General features: G+C 45.5%; 1 protein-coding gene across 1 annotated transcript in view; it reads right to left on the bottom strand.

The window, feature by feature from the left end:
* Nucleotides 1–51: 51 nt before the first annotated feature.
* The window catches only part of FAM234B (family with sequence similarity 234 member B), a 35,575-nt gene continuing 18,554 nt past the window's right edge, over nt 52–17,072 (bottom strand). Inside the window, exons 5-13 of the mRNA XM_042945851.1 lie at nt 16,186–16,316; nt 12,419–12,566; nt 11,917–12,058; nt 10,775–10,918; nt 10,530–10,611; nt 7,394–7,549; nt 4,916–5,033; nt 3,135–3,355; nt 52–2,553 (exon numbers count right to left, since the gene is read on the bottom strand). Coding sequence (XP_042801785.1) covers nt 2,548–2,553; nt 3,135–3,355; nt 4,916–5,033; nt 7,394–7,549; nt 10,530–10,611; nt 10,775–10,918; nt 11,917–12,058; nt 12,419–12,566; nt 16,186–16,316 — 1,148 coding nt within the window. The 3' untranslated portion in view covers nt 52–2,547. The remainder of the gene's footprint in view (nt 2,554–3,134; nt 3,356–4,915; nt 5,034–7,393; nt 7,550–10,529; nt 10,612–10,774; nt 10,919–11,916; nt 12,059–12,418; nt 12,567–16,185; nt 16,317–17,072) is intronic.

Below are 17,072 nucleotides of genomic sequence, written 5' to 3'. Positions count from 1 at the left end.
AATGGCTAAGAAGAATGAGGATAACACACAAGCATGTTTCTACACATAATTTTTATTTGTTCTGCAACAATTCACATTTTTAATAGTGCTTCCTGACCATATACCAGCTGGCTCTTCTGTAGTATGGGCAATAAAAGTAGCAATTCACATTCAAGGGGGTTGGTATCAGCATCCCACACTGCCAAGGAGGAGTAGAGACCATCTACGGGATGGGGGGATGCCGTCTAGGATCGAAGAGGCTGTAAGGATAGCAAGGAGGAAAGCTTGGGCGAAGGAAGCCCCTTGCATTTGCGGAAGTCACTACTATCCCTAAGTGGCAGTCACGCTGGCCTTGCCGGCTCCCCATGTTGTGAGTGGGGGGAAGGGAGGAGCTCTTCCTATCTTAGATGTCAGGTTGGGTGGGTGCCTGTAAGGAGAAGGAAGTGTGGGGACCTATCTGACAGACCAGCACCCAAGCTGGTCAGATGAAGCTTCCTCAGTCCTCAGCCACCATTTCTACCCTCTGCATGGCTGCAGGAGGGACGACAGCTTGTACTGTGTCTAGTAAAAAAGGGAAAATTATAGTCAAAACAGCCTATGTTAAGTTAGTCTGTAAACACATCACGAAGAATGTAGGGATGTATGCTTTCCTAGCTTCCTCTTACATAGTTCTGGGACTCACCCAGCATAAACACAATCTTCTACCAAAAAGGATCCCCCCAGAGCAGGTCCTCCGTAAATGACCTTGCATTTTATTCCTCTACCTAAAGTGGCTGGCTTCCCAGAGAGCCTCAGCATGGTAGAGAACGAAGTTTAGGCATAGATGGCTCAGCCCAGGCCACAGGACCACAACCCAAGCTTTAGGTATTCAGTTGACTATAGATTAGTCCTTAGAATTATCTACTAGGCCAAACAAGATCCTAGGCTCTTCCACCCAAGTAGATTCAAACCCTAGAAGTGAATCTAGAATCATCCCCATCCTCTTGGGTTTTCATCTAATTAATTGTTTCCCCAAGTTTACAACAAGCTGGACCCACACGTGCTTCCCAAAGTATTGAAACCAGATTTGCTTTCAGAGACTATGGCAAGGGGGTTTCCAAGAAACATCGCAGGCCAATCTGCTAGTGCTACCAAACTCGTGTTATGTCATAATGCCAACCAGTGGGCAAGTAATATACATCCCTTTAAATCTGGGATCCCTAAATTTCTGTAATCTCTAAATTTTCTGGACTCCCTTTATTAACACAAGCTAAAAACACAAAGGCTCAAGCAAAGACAGAACCTGAGTTGCACTCGGGCATGACCTATCAAAATTATTCAAGAAGAAAAGCAGTTCTTCACCGGCTAATGTGGGATTTTCTGCTATACAAACAATGACCTAGAAGTTTAGAAGAAAACTTAATAGAAGTAACATATTTATTGAAGAAGGAAGAAATAAGCACTGGAAGTAATTCCAAAGAACTTAATTATAAAAGTTATAATATTTACATGGGAATTTTCCCAAAATACAGTGCTTCCAAGGCTCTACAAGGAAGGAGATGTGCAGGCAAAATGGTTGCATACTGGACTCAAGCAAGAGTAAAAATCCAGAAACAGCTTTGCTGTCATGCAAGCAAAGCAAAAATATCTCGGCAAGTGAGAGGCGCTAAGGAGGATGCCCCGTAGGAGATGCTAAGAAAGCAGAGTAGAGATGAGGCAGGGATAAGCCTACCCACCTCAATCGTTCCTGACTTCACACACGTAAGGACCACACACACACAAGCACTCCTGACGTTACTGCCGTGAAAAGGTCATGATGGGCAGGGCAGAACAATCAAGACCACATAATACCATTGTTAGAGGTCGGTCCCCAACTATACTTCTCTGGCTCCCCTTCTGACAGGAATATGGTGGTGGTTATGGTAACTAAGAATATAGAGATGGAAAGTGTGAGGAGGGAGGCTCTGTATGATAAGAAAGTGCTGGATGGCTACCTCAGCCCCTCACTGCCAGTCTTCTCCCTGCTGTTAAAGTAGGGAAGAAGCCAAGGTACAGGTGGTGAGAGAATACAGAGGGAAATGACAAGTGGCCCTGAATATTGGAGGCAGGGCACCTGACGTCTCAAGATGACCAAATAACCCAGATGTATTTCAGAAGGACAAGAAACCGGGTCCCTGAAGCTTAAAACAGACCTAGAAAATATTTCATCACAATACTAATACATACACACGCGTGGCATGATGCAAAACAAAATGTTCTGGGGAAGAACTTCACTGGAATTTCCCAGTGAGAGTTTATAAATTAGACATACAAAAAACAACATGGAAGATTCACATTTGCATACTATCCACAGAGTGCCCAGAGGGGGTTAACGCAGGGACTGAAAACGTAGGTCAGATACCCCAGCCAAATGGATGGTGCTGTCATCAAAGAACTCTGATGCGCCTTCCAAAGTGCTTTGCAACAATTGAGCAGACGTGGTCAAATGAGGTTGAAGTCTTCCTTCTCTCCAAAGCACTGACTCTGCGCTGATGGGGGGGAGAGAGTACCACCCTGCTCACTTCTTCTGAGACTGAAGATTCCATCAGACTATATCTAGGGGCAAGAGTGCAAGTATCAGAGACTTTATTTTTTTCATGGTAGAGAACTGGAGGAAACCTAAAGGTCAGGCTATTCCTCTACTTTTCTGTCCTTTTGTCTAGCCCCAGTAGTTCATAAGTCTTTCCGGAAAGGTCCAGAGACTTTACCTTTTTCCATGACAAACTCATCAACACTGAACTAGACCACAGTATTTGAGGGGTGGGGGGTTAGCATTTTGAGCAAGATAATCCTCCGGAGTAACCACCACAATCACTGCATGACGTTAGCACCACTAGGCCCAACCCAGAAAATTAAAGTAGAAGCCACCCACCTCCGTCACTGAGACGGTGAAAACCATGAGCCCACGTTTCCAAATGTCCCCTAAAGGAGATGGTACCATTCCCAGCTAAAAACAACTGAGTATTTCTGAATGGTCATGAAGCACCCTAAGAAAAGAGTGCTGCTCTAAAACAACTGGTTCTTGGCACCCAAGAAGACTCCCACTCTCCCTACCTTCTAGAGAACAAAGTCGGAGTTGGTAGTATTTGCCCCAAACCCTCAGTGGTAACCAAGTATTTCTTTCAGAAGCGATTCACCTGGTAGGGAAGATCAACAAACTTTATCCTAGAGAGGAATCTTCGCAGCTCCCCGCGGCCAATTTTGGGGGTGGTATCCTCGAGTTGGACCACCTGGCCTTCCATCAGCGCCCACCGTAGACTGAGCTTGCTGACCACCAGGGGTGCTGGGTGGCCTTCGGAGCTGGGGCCTGTTGTCCTGGTAACATAAAAGGCATCTTTCCAGAGGTCGTTAATTCCAACTGAGGAAGGACAAAAACAAGAGCAATTAACACAAAGACCAAAAACTTCTGCTAACAGGAGAGTGGCTCGGTTCAGCAGCCAGATTCATTCATTCATTTACTCTTCCATTAATTCATACACAAAGTTTATTGAGCACCTAACAAATGCAGGGCACTGAGCTAGGCAGTGGGTGCACAGTGGGAATGACTGGAGGCCGGCAAACCAGCACATTCCTCTCGGTCTCTGAACCTTTCCTTCTCTGAAGCTGTTTCCAAGAAAACCCCAAATCAGGAAATGAGGATATGCCAACTCTGGTGACAATTTGGTAAAAAAGTGAGCACGACAAACTAGAACTTCTGAGAATTCCTGGACTGTCAGTGCATGGTCACAGAAGCTATGTGCCTCCCCAGTGTTTATTTGGCCTCATCCTTAAAACAGGGATCATAAAAATGGTCTGGATTCTTAATCACCATCATTTAGCCCTCACTGAATAATATTTGATGCTAATATTGAGAAACGGCTCATTTAGATCCAATCACAGGATTCTCCCCCACCCCGGCCCCCCACCACACACACAGCCAGCAGGCCAGTATGCCTGCAAGTTCCAGATCAGGTGTTCTTCCCGATGTATCTCAACAAACTGAGAGCCACAATCATTGGCTTTAACTTCAAGGCAAATGAGTTTGTGCACAGTGAGCCAGTCTGTGAATGGCAAGAGAACACAGAAGTAAAGGAAAAGGGGCCAGTCTGGTCTTCCTCTCCACAATACCCACAGCAAGGACTACAGACTCGCTTAGGCCAGAGAGAGGCAAAGGATCTCGGTGGAGGACACCATCAGACACTTCCAGACCAGGAGGTGGCAGTGGCTGAGTTTCCAGAGCTTTGACCACCTGAATTACAGGACTCCAATACAGGATCCAGATTTTGCTGTATGGTATTATTTACATACATATATAAAGCTGAGGAATACTTCTAAAATGTTAATAGCAATTATGAGTGGTCAGATTCTGGCAAATTTTTTTTTTCTTTTTCCTTTGATTTTTCTCTTGGCAGCCACTTCTATGCAATGGGCATGTTTACTTGTACTAGTCAAAAGAAAGCCTCCCACTGATCCTAGACCAATATCCTGGAGACAACATGCTATCTCCATCATATCCCTCACAGTTAATTCTAAATCCTAAGCTCTTGGAGGGTCGTGAAACCAGTCTTATTTGTATTCCTAGCACCCGGCACGATGCCTGACATACAGGTGATGCTCAGTGAATGTCTGCTGAAGGAGTGGCTGTGGGAATCACATCCCCCCAAGAACCTCTGGGACATGGGGCTGCACTGGCCCTTGGCTTTCAGGCCTATTGAGAGAATTGGGTCCTCAGCCTGTGAGCCAAGTGCTCCTCCCAGAGGGAGCACTCCGGCCATGGCCCTGGGCACCAGGACGCCAGGGAAAATGCATGGGAGTGCTCAGCTGTCATTTGAAAGTACACATCCCTCCGCTGGTAGGACGGTGGTACCCTCACACACACACAGCCGGCACATCTCCTCCCCTCGCCGTGCACACAGTCCCCACTGTCACTGGGACTCACCCTCTGAAGCCGTCACTGTGCCCGTGGCATTGGCCAGATCGAGAAGAAGAGAGGGGAATGCTGGGTGCAGGAGGTAGAGGTGGTGAAGGCTGGGTGGCCCAGTTCCCGGGATGGCGTCCTGACAATGAGAAGCAAAAAGGAAGAACGCAGGTAACTCCACGTTCCCACATGTGAGGTCCTCAGACGAAAAGGGCAGAGGGGACAGTGATTACTCACTCCTCTCTGATGCTATGACCTGACCCCAAATAAAAGCATGTGTTTGAGAAAAACTCCCATATAAAAACTCCACATATTTCAAAGGGCTCGAAACAGACTAACCACTAATTTCTTCAAACCACTAGAGCTGGAAAATGCCCTCTCCCTTATGAGAAAAAAAAGAACGGAAATGTGCATGCCCCAGGAGAGAAGTTTGATGGGGCGGCTCCCAGTCTTCTGCCCGTGGAGTATTACAACACTGGGTCATCTCTTGCAGTAGGTGGGGCTTTGTGGAGACAAAATGTATGTTTGAAAAGACATCTGTCTCCTCTCACTGGATATTAAAGCCAATTACAAGTGTCAAGCTAAAATCCACAAAACTCTTCTCAGTTCCTGAGATAAACAGAGCATTGGCCACACAGAAGCAAATCATTAAAAAAAAAATTCCAAGGCCCAAGTGTCAGTCGTCTTTGTAGAAGACATGCACATTGGCCCTTCCTTTACCGGTGTGACTTTTGCGCAGAGATGACATTCCACTCTTGCACGTGTGCAGCCATTCGGTTGTTAATGCACAAAAATACCACGGATGGGTTAGTAAATGACTGCTCTACCAAGCTCCTCGAGGACCTCCCCTCCCCTGGGAGCATCCCGGGGCTCTGCTAGTGGAGGAAGTGGAACCCCATATTCTTAGCATAAGAAGTCCACTGAGTGAGGAGAAACACAGGCGGGAAGCTTGCAGCCACGCTCCCACCACCACACAGAAGAGGACGTTTTCCACACACACGCTCAGGAGCCCAGGCTTGAGAGGACAGACCTCTGGCTCTGTCCACGTGACAAGCAAGGAGTCAAACTCCCTCCTCACTGCCTAGGGAATGGAGCCCAAATTCCTAGCCTGAAAACCAAGGTCTTACGGCATTTAATCCAAATCTGCCGTTTCCAGCCTCTTCCTACAATTATTTACCTGCCCACCCATGCTTCAGCAACCTCTACTGCCCTTGCCCTCTCTAACCTCTGCCAACCTATTTCCTCCTTAGACTGTCTAACAATCCCTGCAGCCCATTTCCATGCATTAATACAATTCTCAGCCTTAGGTCCCACACCTAAATGCCACCCCTTTCACAAAAAGCTCTCTAACTGCCCCAGACAAAATTAATATCCTCTCCTTTTGTGCTTCCACCTAAACCTCTTATTTGTGCTTCCTTTGCGGCATTTGTGACACGCCTTTGTTTTGTGGTTATTTATAGACACTTACATTTGAGAGTCACTTGCTCCAATCCCCTCATTTTATTAAATGAGGAAACCGGGAAGTTTAAAATGTTAGGCAAACTATCCGTGGGCACACGTTGGGGCAGAACAGAATTAGGACTAAAACCTAGATTTTGAGTAAATCTGATCCTCAAACTGGGGGAACATATTAGCATCTTCACTGACAGATAAAGAGCATGAGGCTCAGAAAAGTGAGGTGGCTCGTCCAAGAGTGCACGGTTGATGAACTCAGGACTCTTCATCCTTTGGGGTCCCCCCCTCATCTGGGGACCATCTGCCTTCTCCTCTAGAGGACCAGCACTCTTTCCAGGCTATCCTTAGGTCCCTACAGAGAACACGGCATCTGGCACAGAGTGAGTGCTGGTCAAGACGTGTTTAATTGAACTCATTCAGGGTGGGTCTTACCAAAAACTCCCAGGCACCTAATACAGGTGGCACCCTGCCTCATCAGCCCCACTGAAATGCTGTGTATAGCACTTGACACATTCCAAAACCTGCCTTCTGGGCATAGGACCCTCTCTCCCACACTTCCCCTGGGGAAACTCTCAACCTCAGCCTCAGCCTCGTCATCCTCTCCAACTGCTTGCCATCCCAGCCCCACACCGTTTCTGCAGGCTCCATTTACTCGCCTCAAAGCCCAGCCTCACCCTCCATGAGACCTCCTCTGCCCATTCCACACCAGTCACAGTTAGTTCTCTTCGACTGTGGCACAGATGGATCATCTGGAAATCTGGACCTTGTGGCTTTAGAAGACCTATCCTTTATCTAGCCTCCCACTGTCAGCAGCCAGCATCCAGGGGCTGTCAGCTTGCACAATGCTTGGCCGAGAGGAAGGCCAGGGCAAGCAGTGCTCAGGAGGAAGCAGGGTCTTGCCCTGCCTGCTCCAGTGCTGCTGTGATCCACCCCTGCCCCCCGGAAGCAGGGCGGCTCCATGGACCCCCGCAGGCCCAATCAGCCCAGCAGAGCAGCTATCACCTCACCAAGTGACAAAGGCCCCCACCCCCCAGGCCCACTTACAGAACTGGGAGATACCGCCGACATCCCCTCGGCCCAGAAGAGGAAGACAGACTTCTGATCTGAAGTAACCGCTGAGGTGGTTGGCGTTTCCTTCATGTGGCAGGGAGCGTTGTAGGTCCAGGTAACAGAGCCCGAGTCCCCATCCACCACCATCATCTGCAGAAGAGGAGCCTGTGAGTACAGCCCGTCTCCAGAAAGGCAGCAGGCCAAGAAAACACACAGAGCAAAGAAAACCCGCAGAGATCCAAATAACACATGTATTAACAGGTTGAGCTTATTACATGTGAACAAACTGGGTGTTCGGAGAGCATTATATAAGGCCTAGGGACCAAGCCCCACTTTTCAGCAGCCGTTGTCTCCATTTTGTAGAGTTTAAAGGATTGTAGAATTCTCCAGTGGGAAGGAGATATTAATCATCTGATCCACCTCTCATTCTCAGGGTGAGAGGGTGGAGGCCCGGGACAGGAAGAGACTCAGATTGTTCAGGGTCTGTGACAGTGCTCCGACAGAGAGCGGCCCTTGGAGGGGAGCACCTCCTCCCGCTCCTTCCCTCCCGCCACTGCAGCCACCACTTTAGGGAACAATGACTAAGTGGACGCAAGTCCTACGGGCTGTGCTAAAAGCTTTCTGGGTTTGATGATGTGACGACACATGTAGCTCAGCCCCAGGGTGGTCTCAAATTCAAAAGAGCACATCTAAACAGATGAACACATAAACTAAGAGATTCACTTAGTTTACTTAGATTTACTCCTCAGCTGCGTCTCTCGAAGGACAATTAAGGGGCCTGAACTCATCATCCCTGACACACTGCTATCTCCTTTCACCCCAAATACCTCATACCTCACAGTTTTAGAGCCTCTTCTCGGCCAAAATCCACAAGAAACTCCCCATCCACCTCTAGCCCCTGTCTTTATGGCCCTTCTCCTCAAGGGTCTTTGTTGCATAAACGGAAGGACTATAGCTCTGGCAACAATCACTTCCCTGTTCTTCCAGCCTCTGGGTCCTGCCCTTCTTTGTCCGTGCTCGGACTCTGCCTCATGGAAGGTCCTGGAACCACACAGAGGGACAAACTCCCCTGAGCCAGCAGTTCAAGATTCCCTCCGGCAGTCTGAGGAGAAAAGTCTTGAGACACCACACTAAAAAATTTTATCCAGTCACACATATTATTTAGCTGTCATAATAACCCTATGAAGATAGGTGATACTCCCACTTTATAAAGCGATGTAGAATCTGCAGTTGGGTGAGATTATGTAATTCACCCAAGGTCACTAGCAAGTAGTGGAGCCAGGATTAAATTCCAGGTCCAAACCCTCAGCATCTCAGCTCTTAAGCAAGCAACATATCCCCTTCTCCCTTAATCCCGCTGGAATGCCCATGAAAATTCCAATCTCTACCTGAAATCTTTTTGAAACACAACCAGACATTGCTTCCTTCCTGGACAGCACTGCTGGAACTGCTCCCTGAAGTGATGCTTCCATCATCGGCTCTGTCCTCCACTCATGACCAAATAACCCTACTGCCTCCAATACATCACCTAAATTCTGCAGCCTTGCTTTTCAGGGCTCCCCATCATCAGCTGAGCTCACTCTGATCTCTCTGGAGGAAATGCCCCTTGGCCTACCCTTATATACCGACCCAGCAAACCACTTCTCTGCTTTCATGATTTGAACATCTCACCTGCAACCAACATGAAGCACCTCTTGACTCCCTGCACTCTATCTGCTCCCCACGTCCCCATGGCATTGGGCAGACCTCCTTTACCTACCCACCATGATGTGGTAGGGCTGTGTGCATACAGGCACCCCAAAGACTATGAACTACACAAAACCAGGACCTTGTCTTCATTACTGCTGTGCCTCCACAGACATCATCTGTGCATCTGGCATGGAACTTGGCAGATATTAGAGGAGATGATTAAGTGTTGTGTTTGCTCACAGGGAACAGGGCATAATATATAAATATATATGTTACAGTAAAGATAAACTGAAAAGATTGGTCAGTTATAAAAAAGAAATTTTAAAAACTCTAATTCTCCCTGTAATAAGAATGAAAACTGTCTATCCAACCATTATAACCTCATAATATGCAACCTCACATAAAATCAGGAAGACCTATGGAGCATGCCATACCATTCTCTCTCTGGGCCACTGGTGTCAGTGTTTCTAACCTAACAAGCCTTCCCAACCACCCTTCCTCATATAAATGTGGTTCAGCTTTCCAGGTTCTGCTCATCATCTTTCCCTCCTTTGTTAAGTCTTTCATAACAACCCAACCACCCCAGATATCCTGCCTTCTCTGAAATCTTGGGAAGATATGTACTGAAGTATTAAGTTCATTTATGCCTGCCTTTCCCCACCAAGAGACTTCAGAAGGTTCCTATTGCCTAACTGTGAGTTACGAATCCAGAAAGGGGGGTGGGGAGGGCAGCGGGGAGGCGGGCAGCACCTGGGTGGCTCAGTCAGTTAAGCATCCGACTTCGGCTCAGGTCATTATCTCGTGGTTTGTGAGTTCGAGCCTCACTTCAGGCTCTGTGCTGACAGCTCAGAGCCTGGAGCCTGCTTCAGATTCTGTATCTCCCTCTCTCTCTGCCCCTTGCCTGCTTACGCTGTCTCTGTCTCTCAAAAACAAATAAACACTAAAAAAAAAATTTTTTTTTAATTTTTTTTTTAACGTTTATTTATTTTTGAGACAGAGAGAGACAGAGCATGAACGGGGGAGGGTCAGAGAGAGGGAGACACAGAATCTGAAACAGGCTCCAGGCTCTGAGCTGTCAGCACAGAGCCCGACGCGGGGCTCGAACTCACGGACCGTGAGATCGTGACCTGAGCCGAAGTCGGCCGCTTAACCGACTGAGCCACCCAGGCGCCTCCAAAAAAATTTTTTTAAAAAGGAAAAAAAAGAATCCAGAAGTGGGAACTCATGTACAGGAAGGAAGTTAGCTAGACAGGCTTCCAATGCTATAGATTGTAGCACCGAATTGTGAGTTTTCATTTTATCCATCAGCCAGAGTTTGAGTTCTCTGAAGGAAGGGACCAAATTTTAGGTTCTTTTTATTTCTCACAGGGCCTAGCATACGGCTGGACACAACATATATACCTTATATATGTTTCAATTGATTTGAGTCCCAAAGTTTTACCTTTTTCATCCCAACTCCATCCTGTATCTGTAGAAGGAAGTCCAACGTCTGATCATCAGTGAAATACCCAGGAGTAGGCTGGCTGCAAATGAGAACACAGTGATCAGTGGTGAATAAGAAGAAGAGGAAAACAAGGAATTCTCTTCTCCTGCATTGCCCCACATATCAAGCGATTGTTCTGAGGAATTTTGACACATGGGAAAGTGGATCAGAACGGCAAACACACAGAGGAACACGCTGCAAACCTGTGCAGGCCTTGCAGGCTCAATGTCCAGGAAGGTGTCAGATTCTGCCCCCGCAGCAGGACAAGGCCTTGTCTGGCTGTAATCAGGAGGTTGCTGCAGTTGGAATCAGGTGCCTTCACCATCTGGAGTAGCTCGACACCATCACTGAATTAAACAAGAGCCCAACAGTTAGCCTCCAGCTGGGATGAGATTCCCAACCCACCAGCTTGGGCTTTTGGTCTTGGTACTCTTGTATTCATCTCCCACCATTATCTCATCAGGTGGGCACTCTGTCATTCCAGGGAATCTCAGTTTAGAAACCAAACATCCCTAGAGAATTCATGCAAGTTCAAAAGGAACTCCCAGGAGAAGCGCTGCAGAGCCATATCTCTGATGTTAGACGCCCTGGGAAAGATAACAGAGCCAAGGATAATGGCAAGGAAGGCGGATGGAAACCTGGACAGGAGGCCTGAAACTGTCACTAAGCTTGGACAGCAACTCACTTGACACTGCATCAAATTATTTCTGTCTGGACAACTGGGACGATTCTATTTAACAACTGCCAAACTGACTGAAACAATGTGATACTGCCAGAGAAAATGCTAGAAAATGATTTGAAACTTCTGACAGAAAAGAATGAAGACAATTACCATCCAGGCCTGGGGTTAAATGGGTAAAATCCACTCCATGTGGAAAATGGCATGCTTTGGATTAAGAAATAAACAAAAATAAAAAATAATATTTCATGGATGCTAGCCTTGCTTCTGCCAAAATGAGTTTTTAACTAAGAGAAAAACACAGAAGAAGAGTAGGGCAGATGCTTCAGCACAGTTTTACAAGCAGGTCTTTTAAATAAATCTGTCTCCCTACCTGAAGGATTCCCAGTCTCACCTATCCCTCTCAGAACCCTAAACAAATATCCTTCTTTGCAACCTATGTGCAGAGTGGTCACAAATCATGATCACCAACACACAGCTATCAACACATTATGTTACCAAGAAAAGAAAGTTTCTAACTCACCAGACCAGAAGATGGTATATTAAGGGCAGCACTGTTTCCCCCCAAACTTCTGCCCACTTATTCACCAGCCCAACCAAACTTGGAGACTCCATAACACATGAGATCTCAGATCTCACTGTGACAAAGTCAGACATCTGCCCTACCTGTAAATGTCAATGAGCTCAGACAGGTTGATAGATCTTCGCTTCTCCCATTCTGGCTCTTCTATCTGCAGAGAAGGTGGTAAGCTGTCTCGATTTTGGGCCTGAACAAAAATGTCCCGCAGGGCGACAGCTTGGATATTTCCTAGCACCACAGGAAGAACCAACACTGAGAAGTTGAATTTACTAGAACTCTCCCAGGGTGAGGATCTGAGCAAGAGACACAGAGCCGAATCAGATGGGTCTAATATAGCCCACCCAGTACATATCCAACATGGAGTGACTGGAGAAGTGATTAAGTGGATGCTGCACAGTCTTTGGAGAAGGCAGCTGAGAAAAGCAGAGTTAATAACCCGCAATGGGTGGGGGAGAGTGAGAGGCCCCTGGGACAGGAGGTGGCAATAGGGCTGGTGACAGCAATTCCCGAGCTTTCATTGTCTCAAAAGGGAGGCCTAACACACACACACAGATGGGGAACAGCAGCGAAACTACACTTAATTCTTACCAAAGCCAAAAAGGATATAGACAGCCCCGTTTGTGGTGACATAAACCTGAGGACCAATCAGATTCCCCACGCCCACGATGTTGTACTTCACAGGTCGGCCCACCGGACTCCCTGTCCGGCCAGACACCAGCAGAAAGCACAGATCTGGCTGAAGAAGCAAAAAAACGGGAGTCAATAGATGTCATATCATCTCCTAATCAAGTAGCTTCTACAGAAGTCACTGCGCTCTGATTAGCTAAGGGTTCAGAAACACTTCCCAACGTTGCACAGCACAAAGCCAAACCTGCTTCCCTTTTTTTCCCTGGAAGCAAGAAAATGAAGCCAATGTCCCATTCCTTGTTAGATATGTGCAAAAAGCATCTTCATGGTAGCTCAGGCAATTTCTCTGAAGCATGGTTGTTGCTGATTAACAGTCCTCTGAGGCACAGAGTTCTAGCCGAGAGCTAAGTATAGGACAGCTGACTGCTGGGTCTCTATTCTCATACCCAGAAATCCCCAGTAATATTTGGTCCCAACTAAAATCAACACGGGCAGTCTCTCCCATCATAACATTACATGTCTAGCCTGGCCACTATCAACCCTCAAGCAGAGATCAGCAAACCTATCCTGTGAAGAGTCAAAAGGTGGGTATTTTAGGTTTTGCAACTCAGATGATTTCTGTAGCAACTAGTCAACCACCATAGTGTGAGAACAGCCATCGATAATAATAAATGAAGAGGCATGACTGTGCTCCAATAAAACTTTAGAAAAACAAGCAGTGGGCCAAATCTGGCCTGCAGGTCAGTTTGTCAACCCTGCCCTAAAGGGTTTTCTTTAGGAATAGAGTCACCGGTCACTACAATATGAGGATTGTAGTGATATCCTGACTTAAGTAAAGCTTTTGACGAAGTTTAACATCATGAATTCTTCTGGACAAGATAAAAAGATATGGTTTTCAGTGCACCTAGAGTAAGAGTCAATGCCAATCCAGAGGGAGACTTTTGGTGGGATGTCACAGCACTCTGCCATTATCCCATTGCTACTAATCATTCTCATCAAAGACTTGAATGAATAGTTTATCTCAAGCTTATCACAGAACTGAAAGTGATAGCTAATATGCTATATGACAAACTCAAAATTCAAAGAAGTCTTAGGCTTGGAAGATGGGTCAAAATCTGAAAGAAGAAATGGGGCCACTAAAGAGTTGATTAAGTAAAAGGTGTGGGTGCTTTAACGGATTATAAACAAAAACTAAATCTTAGAAAGGCTATCGCAATCTTCAGCTGCATTAATAGAAATATAAAGCCTATATCTAAAGAAGTAATAATTTCCCTATGCTGGTAAAACTGGCTATATCACAAATAGAATATTGTTTTCAGATATGGGTACCACATTTTAAAAGAGATATGGATAAAATGGAGTGCAAAGGAAAAGAAAGCAAGAAAGAGAGGGGTCTAGACTTCATTTTGTACAGAGTACAGTATAAGAAATTGGAGGTAGCCTTAGAGTAGCAGGTGTAGTGGGACGAGGCTAAGGGCTCATAGGCCTACATGAAAGCATGTAGAAAGAGGATTAGATTCTTTCAGAGTAGCTTTGTGGGGCTGAAGCTGGAACAGTGAGTGGAAGCTATGAGAAAACAGAATTCTCACCAATGTGACAGAATTTTCTTGACCAAAAATGAAATGAACTGCCTTACAAATCAGTGATATTCCCATTAGCCTGAGTACTCATGGAGAGTATGGATGCCAATGTGTCTAGAATACCGTATCAGACTATAGCACAATGGAAGAGGGTTCACCACATGGCTTTTAAGGTCCCTTCCCACCTAGAAGATCCAAACTGTTCTAGACCAGATCAGTTCCTCTCACCCCAAACCAGGTCCCACTGTCCCAAGCCCACCTCACTCTAAACCCAGATCTAAGAACAGAGTCACTCTAAGTCATAGACCTCGTATGTTCTATTCCTCAAGAAGAAAGAGCCTTCTATACTGTAGCTTAGAGTAAACCAGCTTAAGTTTCCCAGGTTCTTTGTTGCTGGCATCATGGTCAAGAGAGGTCAGTAGAAAGATGAGGCTACTGCTGTAAACCCATTGCTTCACTAAGATTTTTTTAATCTATCAACCATCTATCAACCATCTATCAACTTTTCAGGCAGAATGTGTAAATAAGTAAATTCTGTGACACAAGTTGGGCGATACACATTTTTGCTGTTTGGTTAAGACAAAAAAAAAAAAAAAAAAGCACAGAGTTGGAGCAGACAAGAAGCTAATTCCTCTAATAGAGGCCACCTCACTATGGAGGGTCCTTAGAAGCCAGAACCTCTAGCCTGTCAACCACCTCTGGCTAATAAGCCAAAGGGGTATTAAGGCCGAGATTTTTAAACTTATCCAGGATACAGAAACTTTTTCAATTTCTTGCTATGCCTCTGCTAACCATACTTCCATTGAAAAGAAACTCCCCATACTTTCCACTTTGGCACCTTCAGATAATCACTCCCTGATGGGCATAGTCTTCAAAAATTTCCCTACACCCTGGTCTCTTTATTCACAATGACTGTAATAAAAAAGGTTATGTAAACAATAGTTGAGTTTTGGGTTCAATCTACTTTGAGACCAACTGGCTAGCTGAAGAAAAACTAACAGAAAGTACCCTTAAAACAAACTAGCCTTCAGAAATTTACCTAACTTCTTTGTTTTCATCTTACAAAGTATCACCAGGTGTCCTAGAGCAGTGCTCCTCAACACTTGTGATTGGTGAAGCACTTTCAGTTAGTCTCTGGTGCTCCTGGCAGAAAACCATAAAACACTGATAGATTTCACGCTATTCTAAATAATTTTACTTGCAGATTTTATAACTATACTCTACGCATATGCGTTACAAAAATCACAGCAGCAAACACAAGGTCTACTAAAAATTAACATATGCTACCAAATAAAGCAAAATCATCTACATCCACAGTTTTCCACAAATGTTATCTGCCAATTGTTCCTGGCAAACTCACATAGGAAGTCTGAGAAAAAGACTTAGAGGAACTCTGACACAAGCTTGAGGAAAAGCTTTAGGAGTAAAAACTTAAAGTTGAGATAAATCTGTTCATTAACATATTCTTTCCTGTGAATCAGGAGGGAAAACTACTGTTATTTTAACTGTGCACAGAATAACTAGTTCCAGTACCCCACAGCTCCAATAAAGCAGAATTGAGAAGCGTAATTTAAGGACCAACGTACTAGACTCAAAGTCTGTATTATCATAGCCTGCGTTACAGCTATCCTTTCTTAGGTCATTGTTGTTATTACTTATTCAATTTACAACATGCTCTATGTACATGAACTATCAGCCTATCTTATTGTTTTATGTAAAATAAAAATTAAGTATACATGACTAACAACACAAACGCATGGTCCAATAGGCACTACGTTAGGCACTTAAATACATTAGTTCCAACTTTCACAACAATCCTGTGAGTAGACAGAACCTTCCCATGTCCAGGGCCCACCTGGATCCCATGGCTTGCCCACGGCCACACAGCTACAGCAGAGCACGAATTGAAACACAGACCTATTTGGCTCCAGAGCTCTACCATGTCACAGTCAATGGGAACATAATGAGGCTGCCGGGGAAAACGAGTTCATGATCGTAATTTATTCATTAAGTCTCACAAAGACTATTTGCTTAAACCCAAGCCCTCGTAAAAAGCTTTCGAGCAGCATTTATAATAACAACACCAGGAGCTGACTAAAGTTGGAACATTTCCTACGAGAAACACAGACCATTTAATACAGGGCATACCTGCAATTCCCCAATGGCCAGGACTACAAGATCTCGAACACCATCTTCATCCAAGTCTGGCAGCACCACCCCTGGGGCAGCCAGGGTACCGTTGGATAAGTAGTTTGGGTTTAAAGTCCAAATGGCTTTCCCTAGGGGAGGGCAAAGAGGCTGATCACAATTTACAGCTTTCGGACTCTGGAAAAGGCAGACGCCATGCTCCCAGATCAGAAAAGAGAAACCCAATGGGCAAACGACAGACAGCAGCTCTTCCTTACTTTTTTAGTTTTTATCTTACAGGGGACAAACAGAGCAGGGAGTGTAAGCTGAAATCCTCAAGTGTCTGACTCATAAACCTGTGTGATAACTTCATGCCTAGATTTTTTAGATAAAATAGAAGTGCTGAAATCTCTTCAAGAAAGAGGAGCCCACTTGTCTGGGGCAGAGAAACTGATCTGTAAGAGATTATTACAACTACTAAGGAAACATCCAGGGGCAGCCGGCCAGACCAAGTCTCCCTCCCGCTACCACATGTTCACATGAGCAGGGAAATTGTAGGAGGTTTTCAAAATGACTTCACTTCTGCAGTTAACTCACATTTAAATTTTTTTCACTCAAAGTTACCCCACTACCAAACTCCAACCTCTAAAACTGGGAAGGTTGCTATGCATTCATTCAGCTTCGCTCGAGTACACTTATGGTGGTGTCGGGGACCTTCATTATATTTGATTCTCTTTCACTCCTTGTGTCATGGATGTCTGAGTATAATAAGAAGTCAAAAGGCCAAATCAACATGCATCAACAAACCTTAGTTTCTTCCCTGACCTTTGCTGAGGTGGTTAATGGCCAAGTTTACACAGGGACCCTGTATATATCAGATACAAGAGACAGAGCTTGGCTGTCTTTTG

This window comes from Panthera leo, chromosome B4 (assembly GCF_018350215.1).
Source record: "Panthera leo isolate Ple1 chromosome B4, P.leo_Ple1_pat1.1, whole genome shotgun sequence".
Lineage (NCBI taxonomy): Eukaryota > Metazoa > Chordata > Mammalia > Carnivora > Felidae > Panthera > Panthera leo.
This window is presented reverse-complemented; position numbering and strand designations above follow the sequence as displayed.